This window comes from Anabrus simplex, chromosome 13 (genome assembly GCF_040414725.1).
Source record: "Anabrus simplex isolate iqAnaSimp1 chromosome 13, ASM4041472v1, whole genome shotgun sequence".
Taxonomy (NCBI): Eukaryota; Metazoa; Arthropoda; class Insecta; order Orthoptera; family Tettigoniidae; genus Anabrus; species Anabrus simplex.
The window spans coordinates 90713489-90735373 of NC_090277.1; the positions used below are offsets into that span (position 1 = coordinate 90713489).

General features: G+C 39.5%; 1 protein-coding gene across 4 annotated transcripts in view; it reads right to left on the minus strand.

Moving 5' to 3' along the window:
* The window catches only part of Ttc7 (tetratricopeptide repeat domain 7), a 173361-nt gene extending 152466 nt beyond the window's left edge, over window positions 1-20895 (minus strand). For 2 of the 4 annotated variants that reach the window (XM_068230173.1, XM_068230171.1), the window contains exons 1-4: window positions 20685-20895; window positions 13385-13536; window positions 10350-10518; window positions 8603-8767 (exon numbers count right to left, since the gene is read on the minus strand). In XM_068230173.1, the coding sequence (XP_068086274.1) occupies window positions 8603-8767; window positions 10350-10518; window positions 13385-13536; window positions 20685-20808 (610 nt within the window). In that variant the 5' untranslated portion in view covers window positions 20809-20895. Of the gene's footprint in view, window positions 1-8584; window positions 8768-10349; window positions 10519-13384; window positions 13537-20684 lie in introns of all 4 variants that reach the window. The other 2 variants (XM_068230172.1, XM_068230170.1) reach the window with 1 other exon arrangement.
* Between the last annotated feature and the right edge of the window lie 990 nt (window positions 20896-21885).

Sequence of the window (21885 nt, forward strand, 5' to 3'; positions counted from 1 at the left end):
GGAAAAAGGTCATCTTTCATCAGGACAACGCTCCGCCGCACACAAGTGTTATTGCCATGGCAAAACTTCATGAACTGGGGTACGAATTGTTGCCACATCCACCTTATTCACCTGATTTGGCACCATCAAACTTTCATCTATTCCCCAAGCTGAAAATTCTCCTCGGTGGACAGATATTTTCTACAAGGGAAGAACTGACAGCCGAATTGGAGAGGTATTTTGCAGGCCTGGAGGAATCTCATTTTCGAGATGGGATCAATGCATTGGAACATCGCTGGACCAAATGCATTAGTCTACAGGGAGACTATGTTGAAAAATAAAAGCAGTTCCACCGAGGTAAGATACTTAATTCTAGTACATTCCGAGAACTTCTCAAACCACCTACGTACAGTAACTCGTGTATAAGGGTTTAGGTCAATACACTTTCGTTTTCGAAAAAAATGAGGACAAATGTCATGAGGCAGGATCCACTTCGGATCACGTGGAGGTGATAGAAAATTAAAATGCGAACACATTTAACTTAAACTTGTCAGGCCGTAACCTAATTATTTCCAAAAAAAATATGAATCCCCCGATTCTAATACAACGCATATATACTTGAAAAATTGCAATCCAGACAAGTGGAGCAGTGGCCGAGAGTTTGAGTCCCGCCATGGCCAAACTTTTTTATACAAATTAAATTATTATTTTAAGGAATGTGAAGGTAAAAATGCAAATAAAAATAATAATCAAATTGCAGTAGAACTTTATTTTCTACCTCAAATTAAAATATATACAGAGAAAGAGATCCGGCAGTAACTGTGAGAAAGTTTAGGCCTATATTAATTTCAGGTAGAAAATAAGTGTACTGCAATTTGCATAATATGTTTGTTCCAATTGTTATATAACGTTCCCTCAAGTATTAATTTATTTTGTACGACAATTATAGCTGCGACAAGACTCGAACTCACGTTTACAAGGTTCGCGGACAAGTACAATGACCACTATGCCACCACTCTGTTTGAATGTGATGAAACTCCCAAGTATATATGCCTTGCACTGGAATCGGGGATTCATCAATTTTTCAGAAGTTATTAGGTTGCAACCTGACATGTTTAAGTAAAAAAATTTTACCTTTTAGTATTCTATCATCTCCACTTTGTCCAAAGCGGATTTTGTGTAATGACATCTGACCTCATTTTTTTCGAAAACGAAAGCGTATTGACTTAAACCCTTATATACGAGTTACTGTTGAGTGTCTCCCCATAGGTACATTGAAGCTCGGTGAAATCGGTTGACCGCAGGGCTCTCTACCTGTTAGATGTTATGCTTGAGACACTTTTCATGTAACTGTAGGCGACTAAGTTCACGAGTGCAAGAAAAGAGTGGGTAGAATCCCGCAAAGAATTCCTGCTGCCATTGCAGCATTAACAAGGCATTACATTATTTTCCCCTCAATAAAAGAATGCCTGAAATTCATTCAAAACATACCAATTATTACATTTTCCTGGTGATGTAGGAGCCTTAGTTTGCACTCCTACAAGAATAGGCTACATCGAATGTTGTGATATAACAGTCCATTATTTCATTTTTTAAGCACACTCGCATAATTTTAAATTAAAACTATAACAACATTAGTCTCGCATTCATCATAATAACCCTTTTGTTGCCTCTTACTTGACATGTTTAAGTCTTAGCGGCCTCTGCTAACCATAACCTATATAAATGGTCCGTTATTCGACATTATAAATTTTCCAGCTAACTCATTCCTGGTTGCCAGCGTTTCGCCACCGTGTGCTAGGTTGGGCTCATCAGTTGGTACCTAGCACACCCACCAAGACGCTGGCTAGTGCATACTGAACCATAACCTATAATAATGTCAACCATGTGTCTGTGTGACGAAGTACTATTTCAACACACCACTAGGAGCGCTATATATAAAGAAACAAAAGACGCTCACTGCCAAACGCGTTCAGAAATCTTACGGAAATGTGTTAATTTGTCTTTAACAATTGTTTCGTAACAAATGTTGGAAATGTGTTTGTGAAACAGGCCAACTTGCCCAGTTGCTTGTGTTTCCAAATTTGAAATGTTTCAGCCATCTCTTAACACAGCACATATGCACCTGCATGCTAAAGTCTTTGATGAATTTCAGCAACAGAAATTTATTTTTTAACCAGGAATTTAATGACAGCACGTTGCTGAAACAAAGTATTACTTTCAGCCATTTTGTAATAACTGTCTGTGTTCACACGATCAAAGCCAATACCTCAATATGTGTAAGGTCTATAGATTGCAATGATGTATTTAATAATACTATCCTGATAGATTCTATTATTTTTTAAATTCATCATCATTACCTAGGACAGTTTCCAGCCACTGGCCAAATTTATTTGTTATATACCGTATTTATTTGTGTAACAGACAGATTTCTTTTCCAACTTTTATAATAAAAATCTAGGATGCATCTTTTATATGAGGAAAATTCATAATTAAGACATTATTTGCCATATTTTTATGGTATCAGACACAAAACGACCTGCAGAACCAACTTCTTAGCACATCCTCTAGTGTGCAAGAGAGGAGGAGTTTGGCAAGACTTTGTAGTGGAAGAGGTTACATGCTTCCTAGTCCAGGCAGTACTTGCTGTCACTGTAGAAAGAATTCAAGACCAAGTTTGAAGCTGAATCTCTATTTTTACTAAATAAACTTCAAAATTAAGCTACATATATTTATAATCACAAGTGAAAATATGAATGAATTCACGTCATCGTTTGGGATCAAGAACAAAGAAAAAGGTTTTCTTTTCAAATCTGTTATGAGCAAATCCAAATTTTGGGAGACCGAGCTTGATAGCTGCAGTCGCTTAAGTGCGGCCAGTATCCAGTATTCGGGAGATAGTAGGTTCGAGCCCCACTATCGGCAGCCCTGAAAATGGTTTTCCGTGGTTTCCCATTTTCACACCAGGCAAATGCTGGGGCTGTACCTTAATTAAGGCCACGGCCGCTTCCTTCCCACTCCTAGGCCTTCCCTGTACCATCGTCGCCATAAGACCTATCTGTGTCGGTGCGACGTAAAGCAACTAGCCAAAAAGAATTTTTTAAAAAATAAAATTGGGAGACAATTATAAAGAAATGGCTGAAGCTATTGTTACCAAACAACACCACCATATGCCTGCAACATTTATAAATGTTCAATTAAAATTTCTCACCGATATATTTTCTTTAGGAGCTGTTGTTGCAATCTACATCACTGGTGTTGCAATATATTTGATAGTAAAATAACAGAATACTCTTAATTGTGGTGAAGTTGAAGGCATAGTTTACAGCAAATTTAATTTGTTTTAAAAACGGTCCATGCTGGCTGACATGTTATATGGGGAAGGGTAGAGCTTGTGTAGCTAAGCCAGGCTTCCAATAAAAGTAAGGGGCTGAAAGAGAGACACGTAAAGTGGATTCAAGAACAGTCATTATATTCGTGGTACATTTAGAAAACATGCACTATCTCGAATGTGAAATAATTAATAACATTAATTAGCAATACAGCGATATAGTTCCTGTTTAAATGCGCCTAACATCTAGGTAGTCGGTCCCAGTAGCAACAACAAACGATGTATTGATGGTCTCACTATAAATGATCTGAGATCCATTGATCGATAAATCGATAACTAGAATCAGCTGTGTAACTTATGTAACAAATACAGCACAACATAACTTAAAATTGGAAATAAAATACAGCAGTAATTCTTCTTCTTCTCCTCCTCCTCCTCCTCCTCCTCCTCCTCCTCCTCCTCCTCCTCCTCCTCCTTCTTCTTCTATGACCACATAGGATCACTTTAGTCAGTCCGTCGTTCAGGTCTCTTTGAAGGGATTATAAAAACAAAAACATTTTTTATCTACCTTTATCAAGTAGATTTAACTCATTCCAGACTACTGCAAGCGTCCAACAATACTCTGTTATTAGTCACAGAATGTATTTTGCGCACATTACAAAGAACCAATTGTGATTAGAGTATTCAAGCACCATTCTTTAAAAACTCGAATTTGAACATGACTACTCCATCCTTCATTTCTTATCACCAATAAATACTGTACAGAAACTCAGAAAATACCCTGTAAACCCCTTTACACACAAGCCATGGAAATAACTGCAATCCTTCACGAAGATCAGCACAACTGAGTTGATCTCCATGCACTAGTTTTATTGCATACTACATCCAGCTCGATGGCTAAATGGTTAAAATGCTGGCGTTTGGTCACAGGGGTCCCGAGTTTGATTCCCGGCAGAGTCAGGAATTTTAACCATCGTCGGTTAATTCCACTGGCACAGGGGCTGGATGTATGTGTCGTCTTCACCATTATTTCATCTTCTTCATGATGTGCAGGTCACCTGCGGGCATCAAATCAAAAGACCTGGACTTGGCGAGCCGAACATGTCCTCTGACACTCCCGGCACTAAAAGACATACGTCACTTCATTTCATTTCATTTCATTTCATTCTATTCCATACTACAATCCATCAAATTTTTAAAATATTACAAAAATCAGATCAAAAAATTAGATGTATGGTTTTTCAGGCGTTTGCTCTATTAAACAGCATTTCGTCTTAGGTCTGACAGTAGACTCTTCAGAGTGGGATGTGTCAGACCCTACCCACTGATGCTGGGGTGTATGCAGGTGAACTTATCAGAAGCCTATTTAAGAGGCACAGTCTGATAACTGCATACGGGAGATAAAACTCCACAATGGAATTAATGCCTGCCTAGCAATTCCAAATGGAAATTCTAAGTTCCCATGGAGGGAATTAGATATTTTTCCATCAATAGAGCATATCAAAGATCAGATAAAAAATTGGATGTATGGCTTTTCAGGCGTTTACTAATTACCATTCCAAACTCCTTCAGATTTTCATTCCAAATGTCCAGTCTCCTTTGTACTTCCTTTTCTCCCTTTCCCCAAATCACCACATCATTTGCAAATACCAAAGCATTCACTTCATCACTACTGTACAATCGACTGTAAACTGACCTCCTCTGCTCATACAAAGTCAATAAAATCCCGAGCTATGCGTAGCCTAGGCATTTTTTACAGGTTCATTGAAATTAATTATATTAATGCCTTAAAATTATACTTCATCTCTTATGTCCTCCCCATTTTTTTTAGTTTTGTTCCCCTATTTGGTCCTCATCTGCAGTTAGAAACATATTTCAACTAAACAGTACTTCTAACTTTTTCACTTTCATTGTTAAGATCCGCAATCCTGTTTTTAAGAACACAACTAAATCTAACATCTTGAACTACCTGGGTATACTTGACCTGAGAAGCCGTTTACAGTTCTCTAACCTTTGTTACCTACATAAAATAATCAATGGCTATACCAACGCACTTCCTTATATACGCCCCCTCCCCAATTCCGTCTCCCTACTCTTGCTAACTCACTACCCGATATTGACATATTCACACCCTTTGCATCCTTCACAGAGAATTAAAAGATTGCTTTGAAGTCCTCTCCAGGTTTGCATTTTCTTCCGTCCTTCCAACACATGAACTTTCTCCTTGCTAATTCTGTAACCGACTCTTGCCAGTTATCGTTGCCATTCCTGTTACGTTGTTATTGTTGTTAACTTTCTGTTGATACTTAATACTGTTATTTATACCGATTGTTATCTTCTTTCACTTAGTTAAATTTGTTACATTATTAGTGTAAAATGGCCTTCCATCCTCTGTATCTAATAATTAAATACAGTAAAACCTTGTTAAGTCGCTTCTGCAGGGGACAAGGAAAAAAGAACGTGTAAGGCGAGAAAATGTACTACTGAGTATACAAATAAAAACTAATGGAAACACTAAATATGATTTTTTCAGATAGGGCTTTTTACGTCGTGTATCTGCAGGTACAGTGAAAATTATATCCACAATTTCTAAAGATGAGAGGAAAGTAGTAAAATTTAAAAAAAATTTAAAAACCCACGAGAGAACAAATATGAAAATCTTTTCCCCTCACGCTTATAAAATAACAAGTGTACTGAAAGGTGTAATAAACACCAGACAACATACGTAGGTGGATCAAAAGGTTAGTTGCACTAACGCGCCGAAGCAGCGCGCTGTGTGTCGCAAAAGTGGGCACAGCGGAGAAAGGGACAGATACTGCCCACACGTCTCTTAGGCAGGTCGCTGTGGTGTCTCGTCTAGTATTGTGGGAATAGTGGCCAAATGCAATGGTGCGTCAACTGGACGTTCACTCCAAATATGAGGTGCGTGCGACAAACCGATTCCTATGGGCCAAAAGGAAGAATTGCACGGACAGTCATCATGAAATTAGTGCTGTATATGGGGAGCGGGCCATTTCCCGGCAAGGTATCATAGTGTCAGCAATTTGATGCCGGACGCACGGATATCACGGACAACCATGGCGAAGGCAGGCCCGCAACGTCCAGGACCCGTGCAAAGGTCAACAGTGTGAATGTGAGCATTAGACAGAACTGGCGCATTAAACTGAGAGAAATCGCGGCGCAGCTGAACATGTCGTATGGCAGTGTGTTCGCCATTGTTCACGAGGACCTAGGATATCGTAAGCTCTGTCAAAGATGGGTCCCACGTCTTCTCACCGATGAGCACAAGGGACAACATTTCCAATCCTCCCTGGCATTTTTGCAACGCTATGCCGCAGACGGCAACGGATTTCTGCGGCAAACGTCACAGGCGATGTAACGTGGGTCCACCACTTCACCCCAGAAACGAAGCGAACATCAAAGGAATGGGTGCACCCCTCATCACCACAACGAAAGAAGGCCTAGGTTCAACCTTCAGCCGGTAAGGTTATGGCGACAGTGTTCTTTGACATGGAGGGTTTGCTGCACGTGGAATTCATGCCGAAAGGAACGTCGATCAACGCAGCGTCGTATTGTCAAACGTTGCACCGGTTGCGTAAAGCGATTAAAGAGAAGCGCCGGGGGAAATTGAGCGCCGGTGTGATTTTGTTGCACGATAACGCAACACCTCACAAGGCCCGCCAAACGAGAGAACTGCTGCAGCGTTTCAAGTGGGAGGTCAGGCAACATCCACCCTACAGTCCCGACCTAGCGCCATGTGACTTTCATCTGTTCGGTAAGCTAAAAACGGAGCTTGGTAGTCGACGTTTCCAGGTGAAGGCTGCTGTCTCCGAGTGATTGCAGAACACTGGAGGAAATTTCTACGCATCCGGCATCGACAAGTTGGTTGTGCGTTCGCAGAAATGTTTGGAGTCTCTTGGAAACTTTGTGGAAAAGTGACGTTACAGTGTATGTCGTTATAGTCGTTTTGCTGTTGCATAGGTGGTGTAATAAATGGCCATAACTAGGAAGTGCAACTTATTTTTTCTGATCTGCCCTCGTACATGAAAACATGCACCGGGGCCAATAAAAATATCGGAAGTATTATTGCAGATCACACTCTTTCTAAAACAAATGTTAGTAGAAGACATTTATTTTGGAGCAGTGTGTTATTACTGCTTTCATCTGTTCGGTAAGCTCAAAACGGAGCTCGGTAGTCGGTTTCTGGTCACACACTTACACAATTAATTGGACGTTACGCTCGACCATGTGCGACCGAGAGGAATGACTCTGGCCGCCATTTTGAAGTTGACAAAACTTCGACCAACGTGAGTGATCGAGACGAAACTCAAAGGTGCAAGTTCAACATTCGCGACCTCTGTTCGCTTGAAGATGTGGATGCCAGTCCACTTTCTGACGGATTTTCATTTTGTGTTCATTAGTAAGGAATTTCACTTTTTCCATATCCATAACGAGGCTATCATAAGACAAATATGCAACACGCTAGTCACTTTCACACGATTATGTTCCTAATCCAGATATAGGCTACCATATCATACGACAAATATTCGCTACACTTCACTGTACCACTCAACACAAAATAAATTCCTAACTTCTGAATAGAACGCAAAATACATGCACAAAATGGTTCACTGTTTTCCAGCAATCTCGCTGCTAACTGGCAAGCAAAACTGAACATTCCTGAGGTTAAAGGCTTGCTCCCTGAAGGTGCAAGTTACCCTGTGAAGTTCAGGAATGCTAGGCCCTTTCCCGTAATTACGCAACTGTGACGACAGCCATTACCCGAGTTGGAAATCACGTTTCTTTCACGAGGGATGACAAATTTTCAGGGCTAGGAAAAATGCGATCGTACTAAGCAGTAATAGCAAAAATTTGTGACACGATAAGCGGGTTATTTTTATATAGATTTAATACAATCAGAATTGGGACTTCAAATTTATGACGTGCTAAGCAGGAAAATGTGTTAATGTGGAACGCACTAACAAGGTTTCAATGTAGCTAAAATTAATAAATTACGGATAGGAGAAACAGGAGATCCTCAAGAAATTCAGCCCTGTCTCTTCTTTGTCCAGCACAAATTTCCCACATAACAACCAAGATTTAAACCCAGTAAGTTAGTCAGAACATCAGAATGCAGACCATTCATCCCCAGAATTGGAAAACAAGAGATAATACAGTTCTAAAACTTGATCCAATATTCATTTTTTGGCTGTGAGTGTACCTTTAAAAGATGGCATGCTCTCCATACTGTCAAAGAATAAAGAATCTATTCACCTGATCGGCTAAGGGTACCTGTACTGGTGTTAGTGGCCGTCTGCTGCTGCAGTTTGTCTTGTTCCTGCAGGTACAACAGAGTGAGGTCGCCAGCCAGCTCGAAGCACTGGATTCTCTGTTCCTCCCACTCTGCTTGTTTGTATTTAGACGATGATGATGGAGGAACTTTCTCCAAACACAAGCCTTTAAAAAAAAAAAAACACATGAGCTTAAGCATACATATAAGAATTACTGCATTTTCACTTTAATAGGTGACTCGGCAAACACATGTAATGGAGAAAGAATAATCAAGTGGTCAACTATGTATCAAAAAGGGGAAATTAGGAAAGAGAACAGCGTAAACACAATGACAGGACAGTGTGGGAGGAAAACATAAGAACAGACATGAAAACACAAAAGTACTAGGACAATTTCCACATCTTCATGCAATACTGTCTACAAATAGATTGACTCTCTCCTCATCAATCCCAGTTCTTCTACAGTTCCCAACGAGCTTGTTTCTGCTTCTGAGCTTCATCAGAAGGGTGGGCATCAACACTTCCGTAATTATCCTACGAGGTGGAATCATATATAAACAGGATTTTACTTTCTATTTAAATGAATTAATTGAAAACACAAGGCAATTACAATTTATTTTTTCACATAGTTTCCTGCTTTGGAAATGCATTTGTCCCAGCATACTGGGCAGCGTTTTGATACCCTCATCATAAAAAGTACAGGGTCGTGTCACCAGCCAGTTGCAGATGAATTCTTCTACACTCTCATCATCTTCAAATCGTTGCCCTCCTAGAGCTTGTTTAAGCGGTCCAAACAAATGGAAATCGCAGGGCGATAAGTCCGTGCTGTAAGGAGGATGATCATGTGTAGTCCAGTGCATTTCCTGTAGCTTGGAGACATTTAGAGCTGCAGTATGGGCCCACGCATTGTCGAATCGGTTGGTCTCGTCTTTTGCGGCGATATGCAACCCGCGCCTTGTTCAACAGCTCACAGCAGTAAGCAGCACTGACTGTGCATCGCTCATGCCCAGTCAATCTCTGGCAAATTTCCGCCACAATTCTACTTACCTGGTATTATCCAAACAGATTCATAATCCTCCAGAAAAAGAAAATCTGCTTTACTTATACGAGCAAATGTAACACTAGCAGACGTTGTTTTTTGTTTTTTTTCTGCGGCATATCCAGACATAATTGTTTACATAACTTTGAAGAATATTTAACACATTATACTACTCATCTGTGTGTTTGTCCAACCCTTGTCCCATTTCTCTACAGGGTGAGATGAGGTAAGGTGAGATGAATCTGTCGTGGCGGATTTTTAGGACCGGATGCCCCTCCTGACGTCAACCTCATGAGAAGAGTTAATGAGATGAAATGAATGGCATGATATATGATAGTGGGAAGGTAGAGAGTGAAACCCGGTGCCAGCACATAGCCTACTCCTGTCTAATAGCTCCAAGGGGTCTACTGAAGGCTTAACATCTCCATCTGACGGACAGACGAATCGCCATCAACAGCGTTATATGCCCTCACTCCATATGAGCACTACGTAATTTATCTTATTTATTTATGTTGAAATACTTTATGTATCTGAGCTTTAGAACATATGGTTCTTCATTGTAAGTGCCTTAACCCTCTTTATAAATTTCTGAACTAGATTTATGCTCAAAGCACTCTCCTTGCTGAACAGGTTTTAAGGTTGTACCCTTAGTTTATAATCTTACATGGCAGGGAGTACACTAGAATACGAGGTAAACAGATGAAATCACCTTTAATGGCGTACGACTCTGCGACTATCCTGAGACTTCGACTCGGCAACTGTTTCTCTGTTAGGGTCTGAAGTTCTGCCTGGTTGTAGTAGTTGAGAGCTTCCTGGTAGTTGCCCATGGCATAGTGAACCTTCCCCAAGAGCAGGTTAGAGTCTAGGAGAACACCAGCCTGAAACAGCACAGACGTGGGGCACATTACACAAAATTTACTTTTGCCTTGGTACAGAAAATCCAGTAAAGTGACAGAGAAACTGTCCAACCTGAGAATAACGGCCGAGAGGACCTGTCGTGCTGATCACACGACACCTCAATCTGTAGGCCTTCGGGTGAGCAGCAGTCCTTCGTAGGCCATGGCCCTTCGAGGTTGTTGTGCCGTCTGGTTTGGGTTTGGTTTTGGAGTCCAATTGCTCGGTCATAGGTCTCCTCTTAGTTTGTTTGATTAATTTTACAACTTGTTTTCTGGTCTTGAAGAAGTGTTGTTGAGTCTCATGTTATGTTCCATTGTATTTCTCAAAGGCTCTCTTCCATAATTCCAGTGCTTCTTCACATGCTGAATCCCACCATGGGTGTTTGTTTTCTTCTTCAGTGTGATTACCTTCCTGGCTTTCTGTATGATCTTAGTGCGGCACTGATCCCAAGTGTTGGTCTGCTCTTTTTCCCGTTCTTCTTTTATATTAGTCTCCTGCGTCCTTTTCATGTCAAATTTCTGAATGTGTGTTTTCCTTTTCTAACCCTGTTGGTTTTCAATTTCACCAAGTTATTTGAAGTGTGGAATGTGTTTTATCTGTCCATATTTAGTACTTAATTTCTGAATGTTGAATCTATTACAAATGAACTTATTTTTCCCAAATGCAATTTGTAGCCCAACTTTTTCAGCACATTTCTTGAGGACTTTGATATGTTTGATTGCTGTAATTTCACTGTCCGCTAGTATTGCTAGGTCATCTGCGAAAGCCAAGCAGCTGATTTTGATGTCATCTTTTGTTCATCTGAGTAAGTGGGTTTCCAGTGGTTTTGAATTTTTAGTTCCAACTCTCTAGTAACTTTATCAAGAACAAGATTGAAAAGGAGTGGTGGCAGTCCATCGCTTTGTCAAATGCCAATCTTAACCTCGAAAGAACTTGACATTTTGCCGATGAATTTTACTTTTAATTTTGTGTCAGTGAGTGTTTGCTTGATGAGGTTTTAAAGTCTTTGGGTCAAGTCCCTGTTCTTCTGATATCAAAGAGGGACTTGTCGGTCTACTGAATCGTACGCCTTCTTGAAGTCAACGAATATGCAGATGATCGGACAGTTTCTGGTTTCCCTTCATTTCAGTGCCACTTTCAAATTGAAGATCTGTTCAGCGCAGGAACGCCCTGGCCGAAAACCCGCTTGGTATTCACTGATCTTATGTTAAAGTTGCTCTTGTTTTCTTTGAAGCAGACATGCCGAGAGGATCTTGTAAGTGACTTGAAGGAGGGAAAACCCTCTGTAGTTATTCATATTTGACACTGGTGTGCACAGTCCCAGTGTCACAATGACTACTTATTCATTGGACTCGTATAAAAACATTTATACTTCGTGTATTGACAAAAAAGGAACTACACATAGATATACCATAATTTGTATGAATATTTACGTGCAAAATACTACAGAATAACCCTCAAATAAATTTTCCCATTCACATTCAAGAACAGTATTTTTTTTTTTCCACTTTATTCACTGACAGTCTGTTAGTGAAAATTTGACCAGCTTTCGAAAACACACCTTTGGCAGGCGCGGATGTTGCTACAACACACAACTTCCGGACAGCTAAACAGTAAATGATGGGATACTGAAGATTTCTTCCCAACTGCCATTTTAACAGATCTGCCTGCCTAGCTATTAAGGGGTCTTCCCAGTACGACAAAGCATATCCCGTTTTAAACATTTTACTGTCAATTTGAACGATATACAAGATTTATAAATATTTCACACTGCTATGCTCTGGTTTTTATCATCTGGAATGAAATAGATCCACAAAGGGCTAGATTTTTGTCTGTCTGCCATTGACACGAAATTCAAGACAATCAATAATAATTATAATGACAGAGAATAAAGCATAGTGTGGCACGGTCTGGCAGCACTTGACCAGTAGGTACCGTAGAAGCGATCTGTCCTGGTGCACTGCAACTGACACCGGCACGGATCTGAGAAGCACTGGCCTGCATGTCCCGTGCCAGTGGCACAAGGCAGTCACATGGCCACACACAATAGTGCTTCATTCGGCAACAGTGCCAGCCGCCAGTGCCCGCCATACTGTTTGATGTACTCATGGAAAAAATACTTGATTGACATGTGTTTTTTTTTTCCTTACTAACGGCATAAATAAGGTCAATATTCACATCACGAACCTTTTTATTCTTGTAAACGTTTCACATATTTATTTCTATGGCAGTGCCACTGGCACTGGTTCATTTTAAATCGTGGCACAGTGCCTACTGTGCCGTCTCTGGCACTGGTGTCAAAGCGCAGTGCCAGTGCCTTCCTTACGTCAGTATGCACCACATATTGTATCATTTTCTCAAAACTGTGTTTTTCAAAACCGTTTCTCTTGTAACTCCTAAATTATACAGTGTATTACAATGATTCTTTTCTCTCAGGTTCTTAGTGATAGAGACTACAAAACTCACCAGAATCATGTGCCTAGGGTTGATAATTGTTTGGAATTTTATTTATCTACATGCAAAAAACTTGACCAAAATATGTAAATACTTAAGTAACACAAAATTAAAAAGACTAGCCTAATTTTCAAATATAATTCTGGTAGTGGTCAGTTAGGTAGCTTTAACTTAAACTGTACAACTTAAAAAGCAGAACCCCAATATATTGATAAATGGTTCAGTTACGAAGGGAACGGTGAGTACCGACATACAAATAATTAATTAGTTTAATAATGTCAAAATCAATTCTGATATATGTGCTTGCATTGTAAACATGTAGCATGCTTCATTTCAATTAAATTAAAACAGAGGTACACACAAGGTAAGTAACTCTGATGAATACAAACATACCTTCTTTCCAAGCTCATTAGCAGTCAATAAGAGATATCCTTTAGCTTCAGCCAATCCCGTCCGAGCTTTGAATATGTTCGCTTCGACTGGTGGGTTCTCCTCTAGATAAGATTCTAATTTTCCTTCTCCTATCAAGAAATTGGCAAGACATTCTGTAAAAGAGAGGTTTGATAAGAATTAGAAATACAATCTGTCATTCATATTTACATCTGGAAAAAAAAGAAAAGTTAATGCAGCATCCTTACAATGCAAGAAAAAAAAAAAAAAAACAAATCTTAGCAACACACAACAATAGCTCCCTCTGTGGATCAGGGGTAGAGTCGTCTTGCAGATCCCAAGATAGCGTATTCAAACCCGGCAGGGGTAGTAGGATTTTTGAAGAGCGGGGAAGAAGTCCATTCGACACTCCAAGTCGTACGATGTCAGAGTGTAAAAGATCTCTGGTGATAAATTTGGTGTTTACCTGACAAAATTCATTAAAACTCAGCCAGAGACGCCCAAGAGGGATTCAGTTTACTCTGCCATCTAGTCGGCCTAGAGTAAAACAGAATGTAAAAATTGGCGAGCAAGCAGCCAGACTGCGTCAAATTATAATACCTGCATACGGTAGCTGAGGACATACAATTATTACTTCTTAACTCGTAATAATATAATAAAAATAATAATATTATTATTAATAATAATAACAATAATCCATCTCCCTTTTCCAATTACAGCTGCATTGGGAAGTTAATGGGACCCTTCCATCTTCCTGTATCAAACCATCATTTCTGATCCTTAAGGTCCAGTGCAAACAGAGCTAGTACCCACTGCTATGCCGCCCACCTGGCGGTTATAGTCGTTAAAGCATCAAGTCTATATGGTCCGACACTGTCTGTTTGAGCCCCATTAGTAGAAAAAAGAAAAGAAACAAGCGAGCAGATGTGTGGTATGGGGCACATAGCTGTCAGCTTGCGTTCGGGGGATAGTGGGTTTGAATCCCACTGTTGGCAGCTCTGAAGATGGTTTTCTGTGGTTTTCCATTTTCACACCAGGCTGCACCTTAATTAAGGCCATGACTGCTTCTTTCCCAATTTTAGCCCTTTCCTATCCCATCGTCGCCATAAGACCTATCTGTGTCTGTGTGACATAAAGTAAATTACCGGTACAAACATTCTAGAAAATATTCACCAACAGAATGTTAGTGGGTGTGAAAATGGGAAACCATGGAAAACCACCATCAGGGCTGCCAACAGTGGGATTCAAACCCACTATCTCCCGAATGCAAGCATATATCTACGCGACCCTACCCACACAGCCAACTTTTTCGGTACTCAAACCTTAATGATTTAAGGATGAAAGCTGAGGAACTGAGCAAGTTTACACAGCTAGCTGCAAACAGAGGATTGCAGAGATGTTTAGTTAATTCATACGTGCTTGCAGACTGAACTCTGAAAGACATAATAGTCCATTATGTAGGGCCTATATATGATTTGCTAGTGGTTTAACTTCACACTTAAACATAAAGGTTTTCAGTGACAGTGGAAGAAGATAAGGCTAGGATTGAAAAGGAAGAGGCCCTGGCCTTAATTAAGGTACAACCCCTGCATTTGCTTGGTGCAAAAATGCAAAACCATGAACAACCATCTTCAGGGCTGCCGACGATGAGGGAATCCACTAAGGAGTGTGTAACAACTCACCTGCCAAAGCAACTAGCCCTGAAAATGGATGATGCTGAAGCGTCTTGCCTATACTCTGCTGTCAGCTCGGCAATGAGGGGTATATTATTTTGCTTTGGCGGCTCACCCCGTGACGCCCTGACGAGTATATGCTCGGTATATGCTCAGCAATGAGTCAAGTGATGGTTTTAATTAATTTTAATGGATAAACATCAAATGTGTCACCGGAGATGCTCTACATGCAGCCATCCAATCCACGGAGTGCCAAATGGAGTCTTCTCTGCCCTTGAAAAATCAGACTACCTCTGGCGGATATGAAGTCGAGTTGTCAGAATTTAGAGGCAGGCACTCTACCACCGATCCAGAGAGGGAGAAATATTAATAATAATTTACACTTTTCTCATGTCATAATTCTATGAAACTTTGGCACCCCTGTTAATAATTTTCAAAATAGTCGAAAGTTTCTTATATAATGTGTTTGTAAATTCCAGTGCTTTTTTTTTTTTTTTTTTTGCATAATATGAATTTTTTTTCTTAAAACTGAAAATAAATCTTATACTGTATATCTTACAAAAGATCAGACAGTTATGTTCTTCATATTCTGGTAAAGATTTAGTTCCATAACTCTAAAGGCTGAGAAATTATCATTTCTTCTTGAAAGCCCACATTCTTCACAATAAGTGGCTGGCACGTGTAGAGCACACCTTTGCATTATTACCTGGCACTAAGAGGGTTAAGATAAGTTCCAAATTTAAACTTTTTTAGGATTTAAGCAGAAATAAACATAATTTTTTTATAAATTTCTAATTATTTTGAATGTGATTTGATAGAATCTCATAATGTTCTTTCAAGAACAGAACATGTCTTTGTATTTTAATTAAGTTGTTTGCTCTTCAGATATAATTCTGTTACTATATGCATTGTCATTTTCAGGAAGTTCACAAGCTTTCCAGCTGAGTAGCGGTCACTTGATAGGCCATGGCCCTTCAGGGCTGTTGCACCATGAGGTTTGGGGTCGTAAATTTATTTATTCCAAATTAGTTTTGGCAGACTGAAGAATGTCATCATCATCATCATCATTTCTTTGCTCCAGCAAGCCGAGTGTGGGTTGTGTACGAACCTCCTCAGGTCTGTCCTCTGCATCCATACCCTGTCCTCCTGATCTCATCACTCCCCTCGCCTAGGTAAGGACGGACAGCTCGCCTTGCAAAGAAGTGCATTTCAGACAAGTATCCAGTCATGGACTTTGTGCAGCTCACACGAATTGAAATTCAGTACAAGTATATTACAGATAGATTGGCTTAGCAAGCACTTCGAGATTTATACAAAAGCTGTAAAAATTAATTAGTTAATTACCTTTTTTTTTTACAAGTTGCTTTACGTCGCTCTGACACAGATAGGTCTTTATAATCATAAGCTATAAATTTCATTTTTGTTCCGTACTGAAGTACAATTATAATAAATAAATTGAACTTACAAGAGGATCCACCTTTTCAACACCTTTTCAACGATGTCTGGTATTACATGCAAGCTCAGTTCTGCATGACGTCACAAATCTCATTTTTGTCCCATACAGGCATCAACGCAACTAAGGTTAGGTTGAAGGAAGAATCCCACCTTCCAAACGATGTTACATGATTATAAACGAGCAGCAGAACACTTAGAAGTTCAAACTCCTCTTGTTATGTCTTGTTGGTGAAAATAACACTGATATAGCTCTATTCTGTAGATCATATTTACCTGTCTGATATTATTGTTAATTCTCTGAGGGGAATACAATGAAATTTTATCATATTCATTTTCTACATAGTATTCCCCGCCCGGTTACTTATTCCTGACACCTGGCTGATGACAATTTCTGGGGAGAAAACTGCATATGTATATTTAACCTTTTAACAAATCCTGGATAGTATCACATCTGTAAAGTACCAATCTGTGGAATTCATTTTCATCAGTCAAGATGAGGGGCCACTGAACGGAGAACTACACTTCATCAACGCACACACAACGAATACTGCGAAGGACTGTGTTAAGTGCAGTAACAGAACAAAAAAAGGTGAACAGAAACCCCTTCATGTTCAAAATATTTGCAATGAAACTAGGCCTTCATTGAGATGTTTGCTTTGAGGTGTGCTATACAGATGGTAACAGAAAAACACAAAAACACACCTACAAATTCTTGATTTCCAGATATACGTAATCTTGTAAAGAACTTCATTTCAGTTTTCGTTCAATTTTAGCTGTAAGAATAAACAGCACTACACCCACACTTTCCCAGAAAAATATATATGAGAAGAGTTATGTAACCAAACTTGGTGTTAGTAAACTTGGCCATATTCACCTCTATTTGATCTGTACTGACTAGTAACACTAATTGAAAAACCTGTGAAACAGGGCTGTAATAGGACCGCCTGGACAATACAATTACAATGAAAACAATTACACCTAGAGCTCGGCAACTCCAAGTGAACCCCTGCAGGAAATTCGAACTTCAAATAACTCCCCCCCCCCTGCCCTTCTGTCCCTGGTCATGCAAGACCAAAAGCTTTCTCATCTGTACAGGGGTGTGTTTCATCACAAGCCAATCAAACTGAAGATTGCCTAATGTTGCTGAATAGTGATTGCAGGTCAGTTCTCGCCTAGCTCTCAAGGGAGACGTATCTTTTAAGCCGGCATTTAAGTGCTCTACCTCCGTGCTTTGTCTGTCACTGCACATGGCTTGGCAACACCGAGGCTTATAAAACCAGTGCTGCCAGCTCTTGTACACTGAGTGTTCCAATGTAGTGTGAGATTTTCGCTGACGTCTGTGTTGGAATATGATATTACATCCTATCAGAAGTTTATTACCTCAGTGTGTTAAGTAATGCTAAGTGTTAAAAACTATGTTATTCATGTGAAGGGAGAGAGAGATAGCAACAGTGCATTCACTGTCTACTCTCTCATACTCACCCTGCTCTCTCTATGTCAAATCAGCTGACAGAACTAGCGTTTATGTTGCTTGGCTTCCAGGGTCTTATTTCAAATTGTTGTGCAATACAAATTGTAATTGTATTGACAAGGCGGGCCTAATACAGCCCTGTTTCACAGGTTTTTAGATAACAGACAAACTTATTTGAGTGCTAAGGGTTAATAAATTTCATCCAATGACCGTGGCTGTTTTTGCCAGAGGTATTGAAAATATCAAGCCATTTCTGATATTTATAGCCTACATACAAAATCATCTTTCTGTTTGTAGTTTTTAATATTGACCAGATAACTGGTCTTTACACTGAACAGGACAAATAATAGCATATGTCACGTTCAATTTAATTTGTGTCTTTCTCTTTTCGGCATCTCAGGAGAATGTATTGGTGGATTTTCATGAAATATGGTATTTAAGTTTAGGAAAAGGATGAGCAGGATCTTAGCTGTAATTCATTTTTTTTTTAAAGCAGGACGGGCTTTAGAAGGAGCCGTAAACATAAAACTCTTTGCATCTTTTTTTATGGTTGATTTTACAGGAAAATTGCTAATGACAACATTTATTTTGAATATTATTTACAAAGCCTGTCTTGCCAGGGTTTACGGGATTGAGTAGATCGTACAGTCAGCGACTCAACGCCAAGTGTTTGGCAGCGGTAAATAACCCAGCTCTCTTTAAACGGGCTGTAGGGGGTGTAGTAAGGATGTAAAGGAGAGGGCATATAAGTCTCTGGTAAGACCCCAACTAGAGTATGATTCCAGTGTATAGGACCCTTCCAGGATTACTTGATTCAAGAACTGGAAAAAATCCAAAGAAAAGTAGCCCAATTTGTTCCGGGTGATTTCCAACAAAAGAGTAGCGTTTTACTTGTAAAGTGAAGTGTAAGGCCTATTGATTGGGTGGACCATAAAGCTAACATTGTTTCTTAATTTTAACTGTATCAATCCGGATATCTATATGATGAAGTTTGTAAATTGTACTAAGTGGTATGCTCCGAGCTATCAGCGGAGAGATGGCGTGGAATGACATCAGTAGACGAATAAGTTGGAGTGGCGTCTCTAAAAGTAGGAAAGATCACAATATGAAGATAAAGTTGGAATTCAAGAGGACAAATTGGGGTAAATATTTGTCTATATGAAGGGGAGTTTGGGACTGGAATAATTTACCAAGGGAGATGTTCAATAAATTTCCAATTTCTTTGCAATCATTTAAGAAAAGGCTAGGAAAACACCAGATAGGGCATCTGCCACATGGCAACTATCCTAAATCGAGATCAGTAGTGACTGATTGATGAAGGAGCCCCTAGTTTCCCAGTGGAGGAAATGCCACTGAAACTCAGCAGGCAGCGTCTGTTCTCCAGGTTAGTGGCGGTATCATTGAAACCTGGCAGTTACGTATAAAATGCCTTTAGGTCTGGTGAGCCCACTGTAATAATAACCTGTATGAAATGTCAAAATGGATCAGAACAAAGATCTCAGAAGTGCCCCAGAAGCAATGCATATCTGTTGTATCTCCAGGGAAGTGGGAGAAATAGATGAAGTTTTTTTTCTTTTTCTTTTTTTTTTTTTTCTTTTCTTCTGACAGTCTGAAGAACCTCATAGGTATAAAAAAATGAAGGTCATGTTTGCCCAGAGTTTAAAAGAGACCTATTTTGATGTAAATGACCAATGGAGAGAACAGAATTTAAAAACCAGCCCTCATTTTTGGTCCTATTTAAATAGAAACAGCCCTCCACCTGGTTTTGATCTGCCAAGGAAAATGTCAACATGTACTAAATGATCACATTATGTCTAAATGCTTGACAAGGTCATGTCAAAGGGATAAGTCTTTTCTGTTGGCAATACCTGCAGCCCTACAATGGATCAATGTATTAGATCTGAGACTATAACTTACATCATCTTTGACATGTGACAATGTAAATATTAATTAATATTGCCTTACAATATATAAATTATAGGCTATAATGTCCTCTATTTCTTTTAATCCTGTTGTGTTGTTCTCTACTGTTCGTCAATTTGTTTCTCCGCTGTACCAATGGAATTATAAGCTCTTGTTAACGATAACGTACAAAGTTAACCTAAAAAATGGTCACCAATGTAACCAAGCGTCAAAGTCTACTTCACGACAAGACTGGGAAACTGCACCATTCAAATAATCTAGTTGAGTTGACAATAGCTATCCCGCGTATAGTCTTTAGTGATTTTTCTTTCCCCCACTTTGGAACTAATGCCGAAACATAACGTATTTCGACTCCCAAGGCACCAATTACAACGCAAGACCCGAATATCAGCTACATAACCAAGAAATGTCGGAATTCAACATCAAAATAACACTAAGTACCTATTAGTCCTAATAACTAGGTTAAGCAGTGTTGGACAAAGTTAGGTTAAGAGAGAATCGAAAGGGGTAGCGAAATTCACGATTCATTTCCGGGAAGTTATAGTGAATGAGTAACCCATCACCACACAATTCGGTAAACAGACAAGATAGTCCGTAACCGTAAATACTATCATATATTAAAATAAAGTGGCATGTGTAATCGCTAACAACCTTTGCTATTCACCTACTATACAACAGAAGAATACCATAATACTATCAAAAGACGTAGGAATTCTTAACAAATCTGAGAAAAATTGTCATGTAAAATACCAAAATTTCCAGAGGACAAAATTAAGCTTACCCGAGTTCGGAGACCTAGTTTTTAACTGTTCTGCTAAATCAATCACTCGTTTCCAGTTTGACTCTTCTCTACTTTTTTCTATTTCTGTCTCAATTCGAACCCAACTCCTTCCTTTCCCAGTCATGATCGCTCGGCTACCACTTGTTGTTCATGGGTTTAAACACCCACGCATGCACCCACCCGCACTTCGCTTTTCCTAGTGGATCCAAAGTGGCTCTTTAACTCAACTGTCATCCTCTTTGGTCAGAGTCACTGCCATTTTGATCCAATCAGCTGATTGTATTTTAAAATCTCAAACTATGGTTAGAGATTAAACCCCGGACATGCTTTGTTTGAAGGTTCTGCTCAATGTAACTGCAAAATTTAGTCATAATTCTTCGCGAATTATATTAAAAAGCGAAACATTGCTCGCCTTATTCCCTCGATTCACTTTTTGCGCTGTTCTAAGCGAAGAGGTTATGTATGTGAAGATTGACGTTGATTGAAAGCAAAGATATGTTATCTCCCTCATGCTCGTGGCGCAAGACTATTCAAATCCTCGCGCCGTGAAAAGTGATCACAAAAAACGAATTATCTCCTAATGAATGTTAACTTTGAACTTAAAACTTGAGCATGATTTTGGAGTAGGCCTAACGGTTTCTTCTTTCTCTGTGGTTTAGCCAAATCCAGTAGACTCTTTCGCATGAAGCTTCCTCTTTGTTTCAGATTAACTTGTTGTTTGAGTCATCAGTCCTTATACTGGTTTATTACAGCCCTTCATGCCACCCTATCCTGTGCTAAACTTTTCATTTATACATAACTACTACATCCCATATCTGCTCTAATCTGCTTGTCATATTCGTACCTTGGTCTACCCCAACGAGCTAGAACTCGTTGGTCTACCCCTACCGTTCTTACCACCTACACTTCCCTCAAAAACCAACTGTGTGTCTTAAGATGTGCCCCCATCATTGTATCTTTTCTTCTGGTCAAATTTACCCAAATCGATTTCCTCTCACCAATTCGATTCAGGATCTCTTCAATCGTGATTCGATCTACCCATCACACCTTCAGCATTCTTCTGTAACACCACATTTCAAAAGCTTCTATTCTCTTTCTTTCTGAGCTAATTATCGTCCATGTTTCACTTCCATACAGTACCATACTCCAGACGAAAGTCTTCAAAAACATACTCTTTAATTCCTACACCGTATCAATGTTC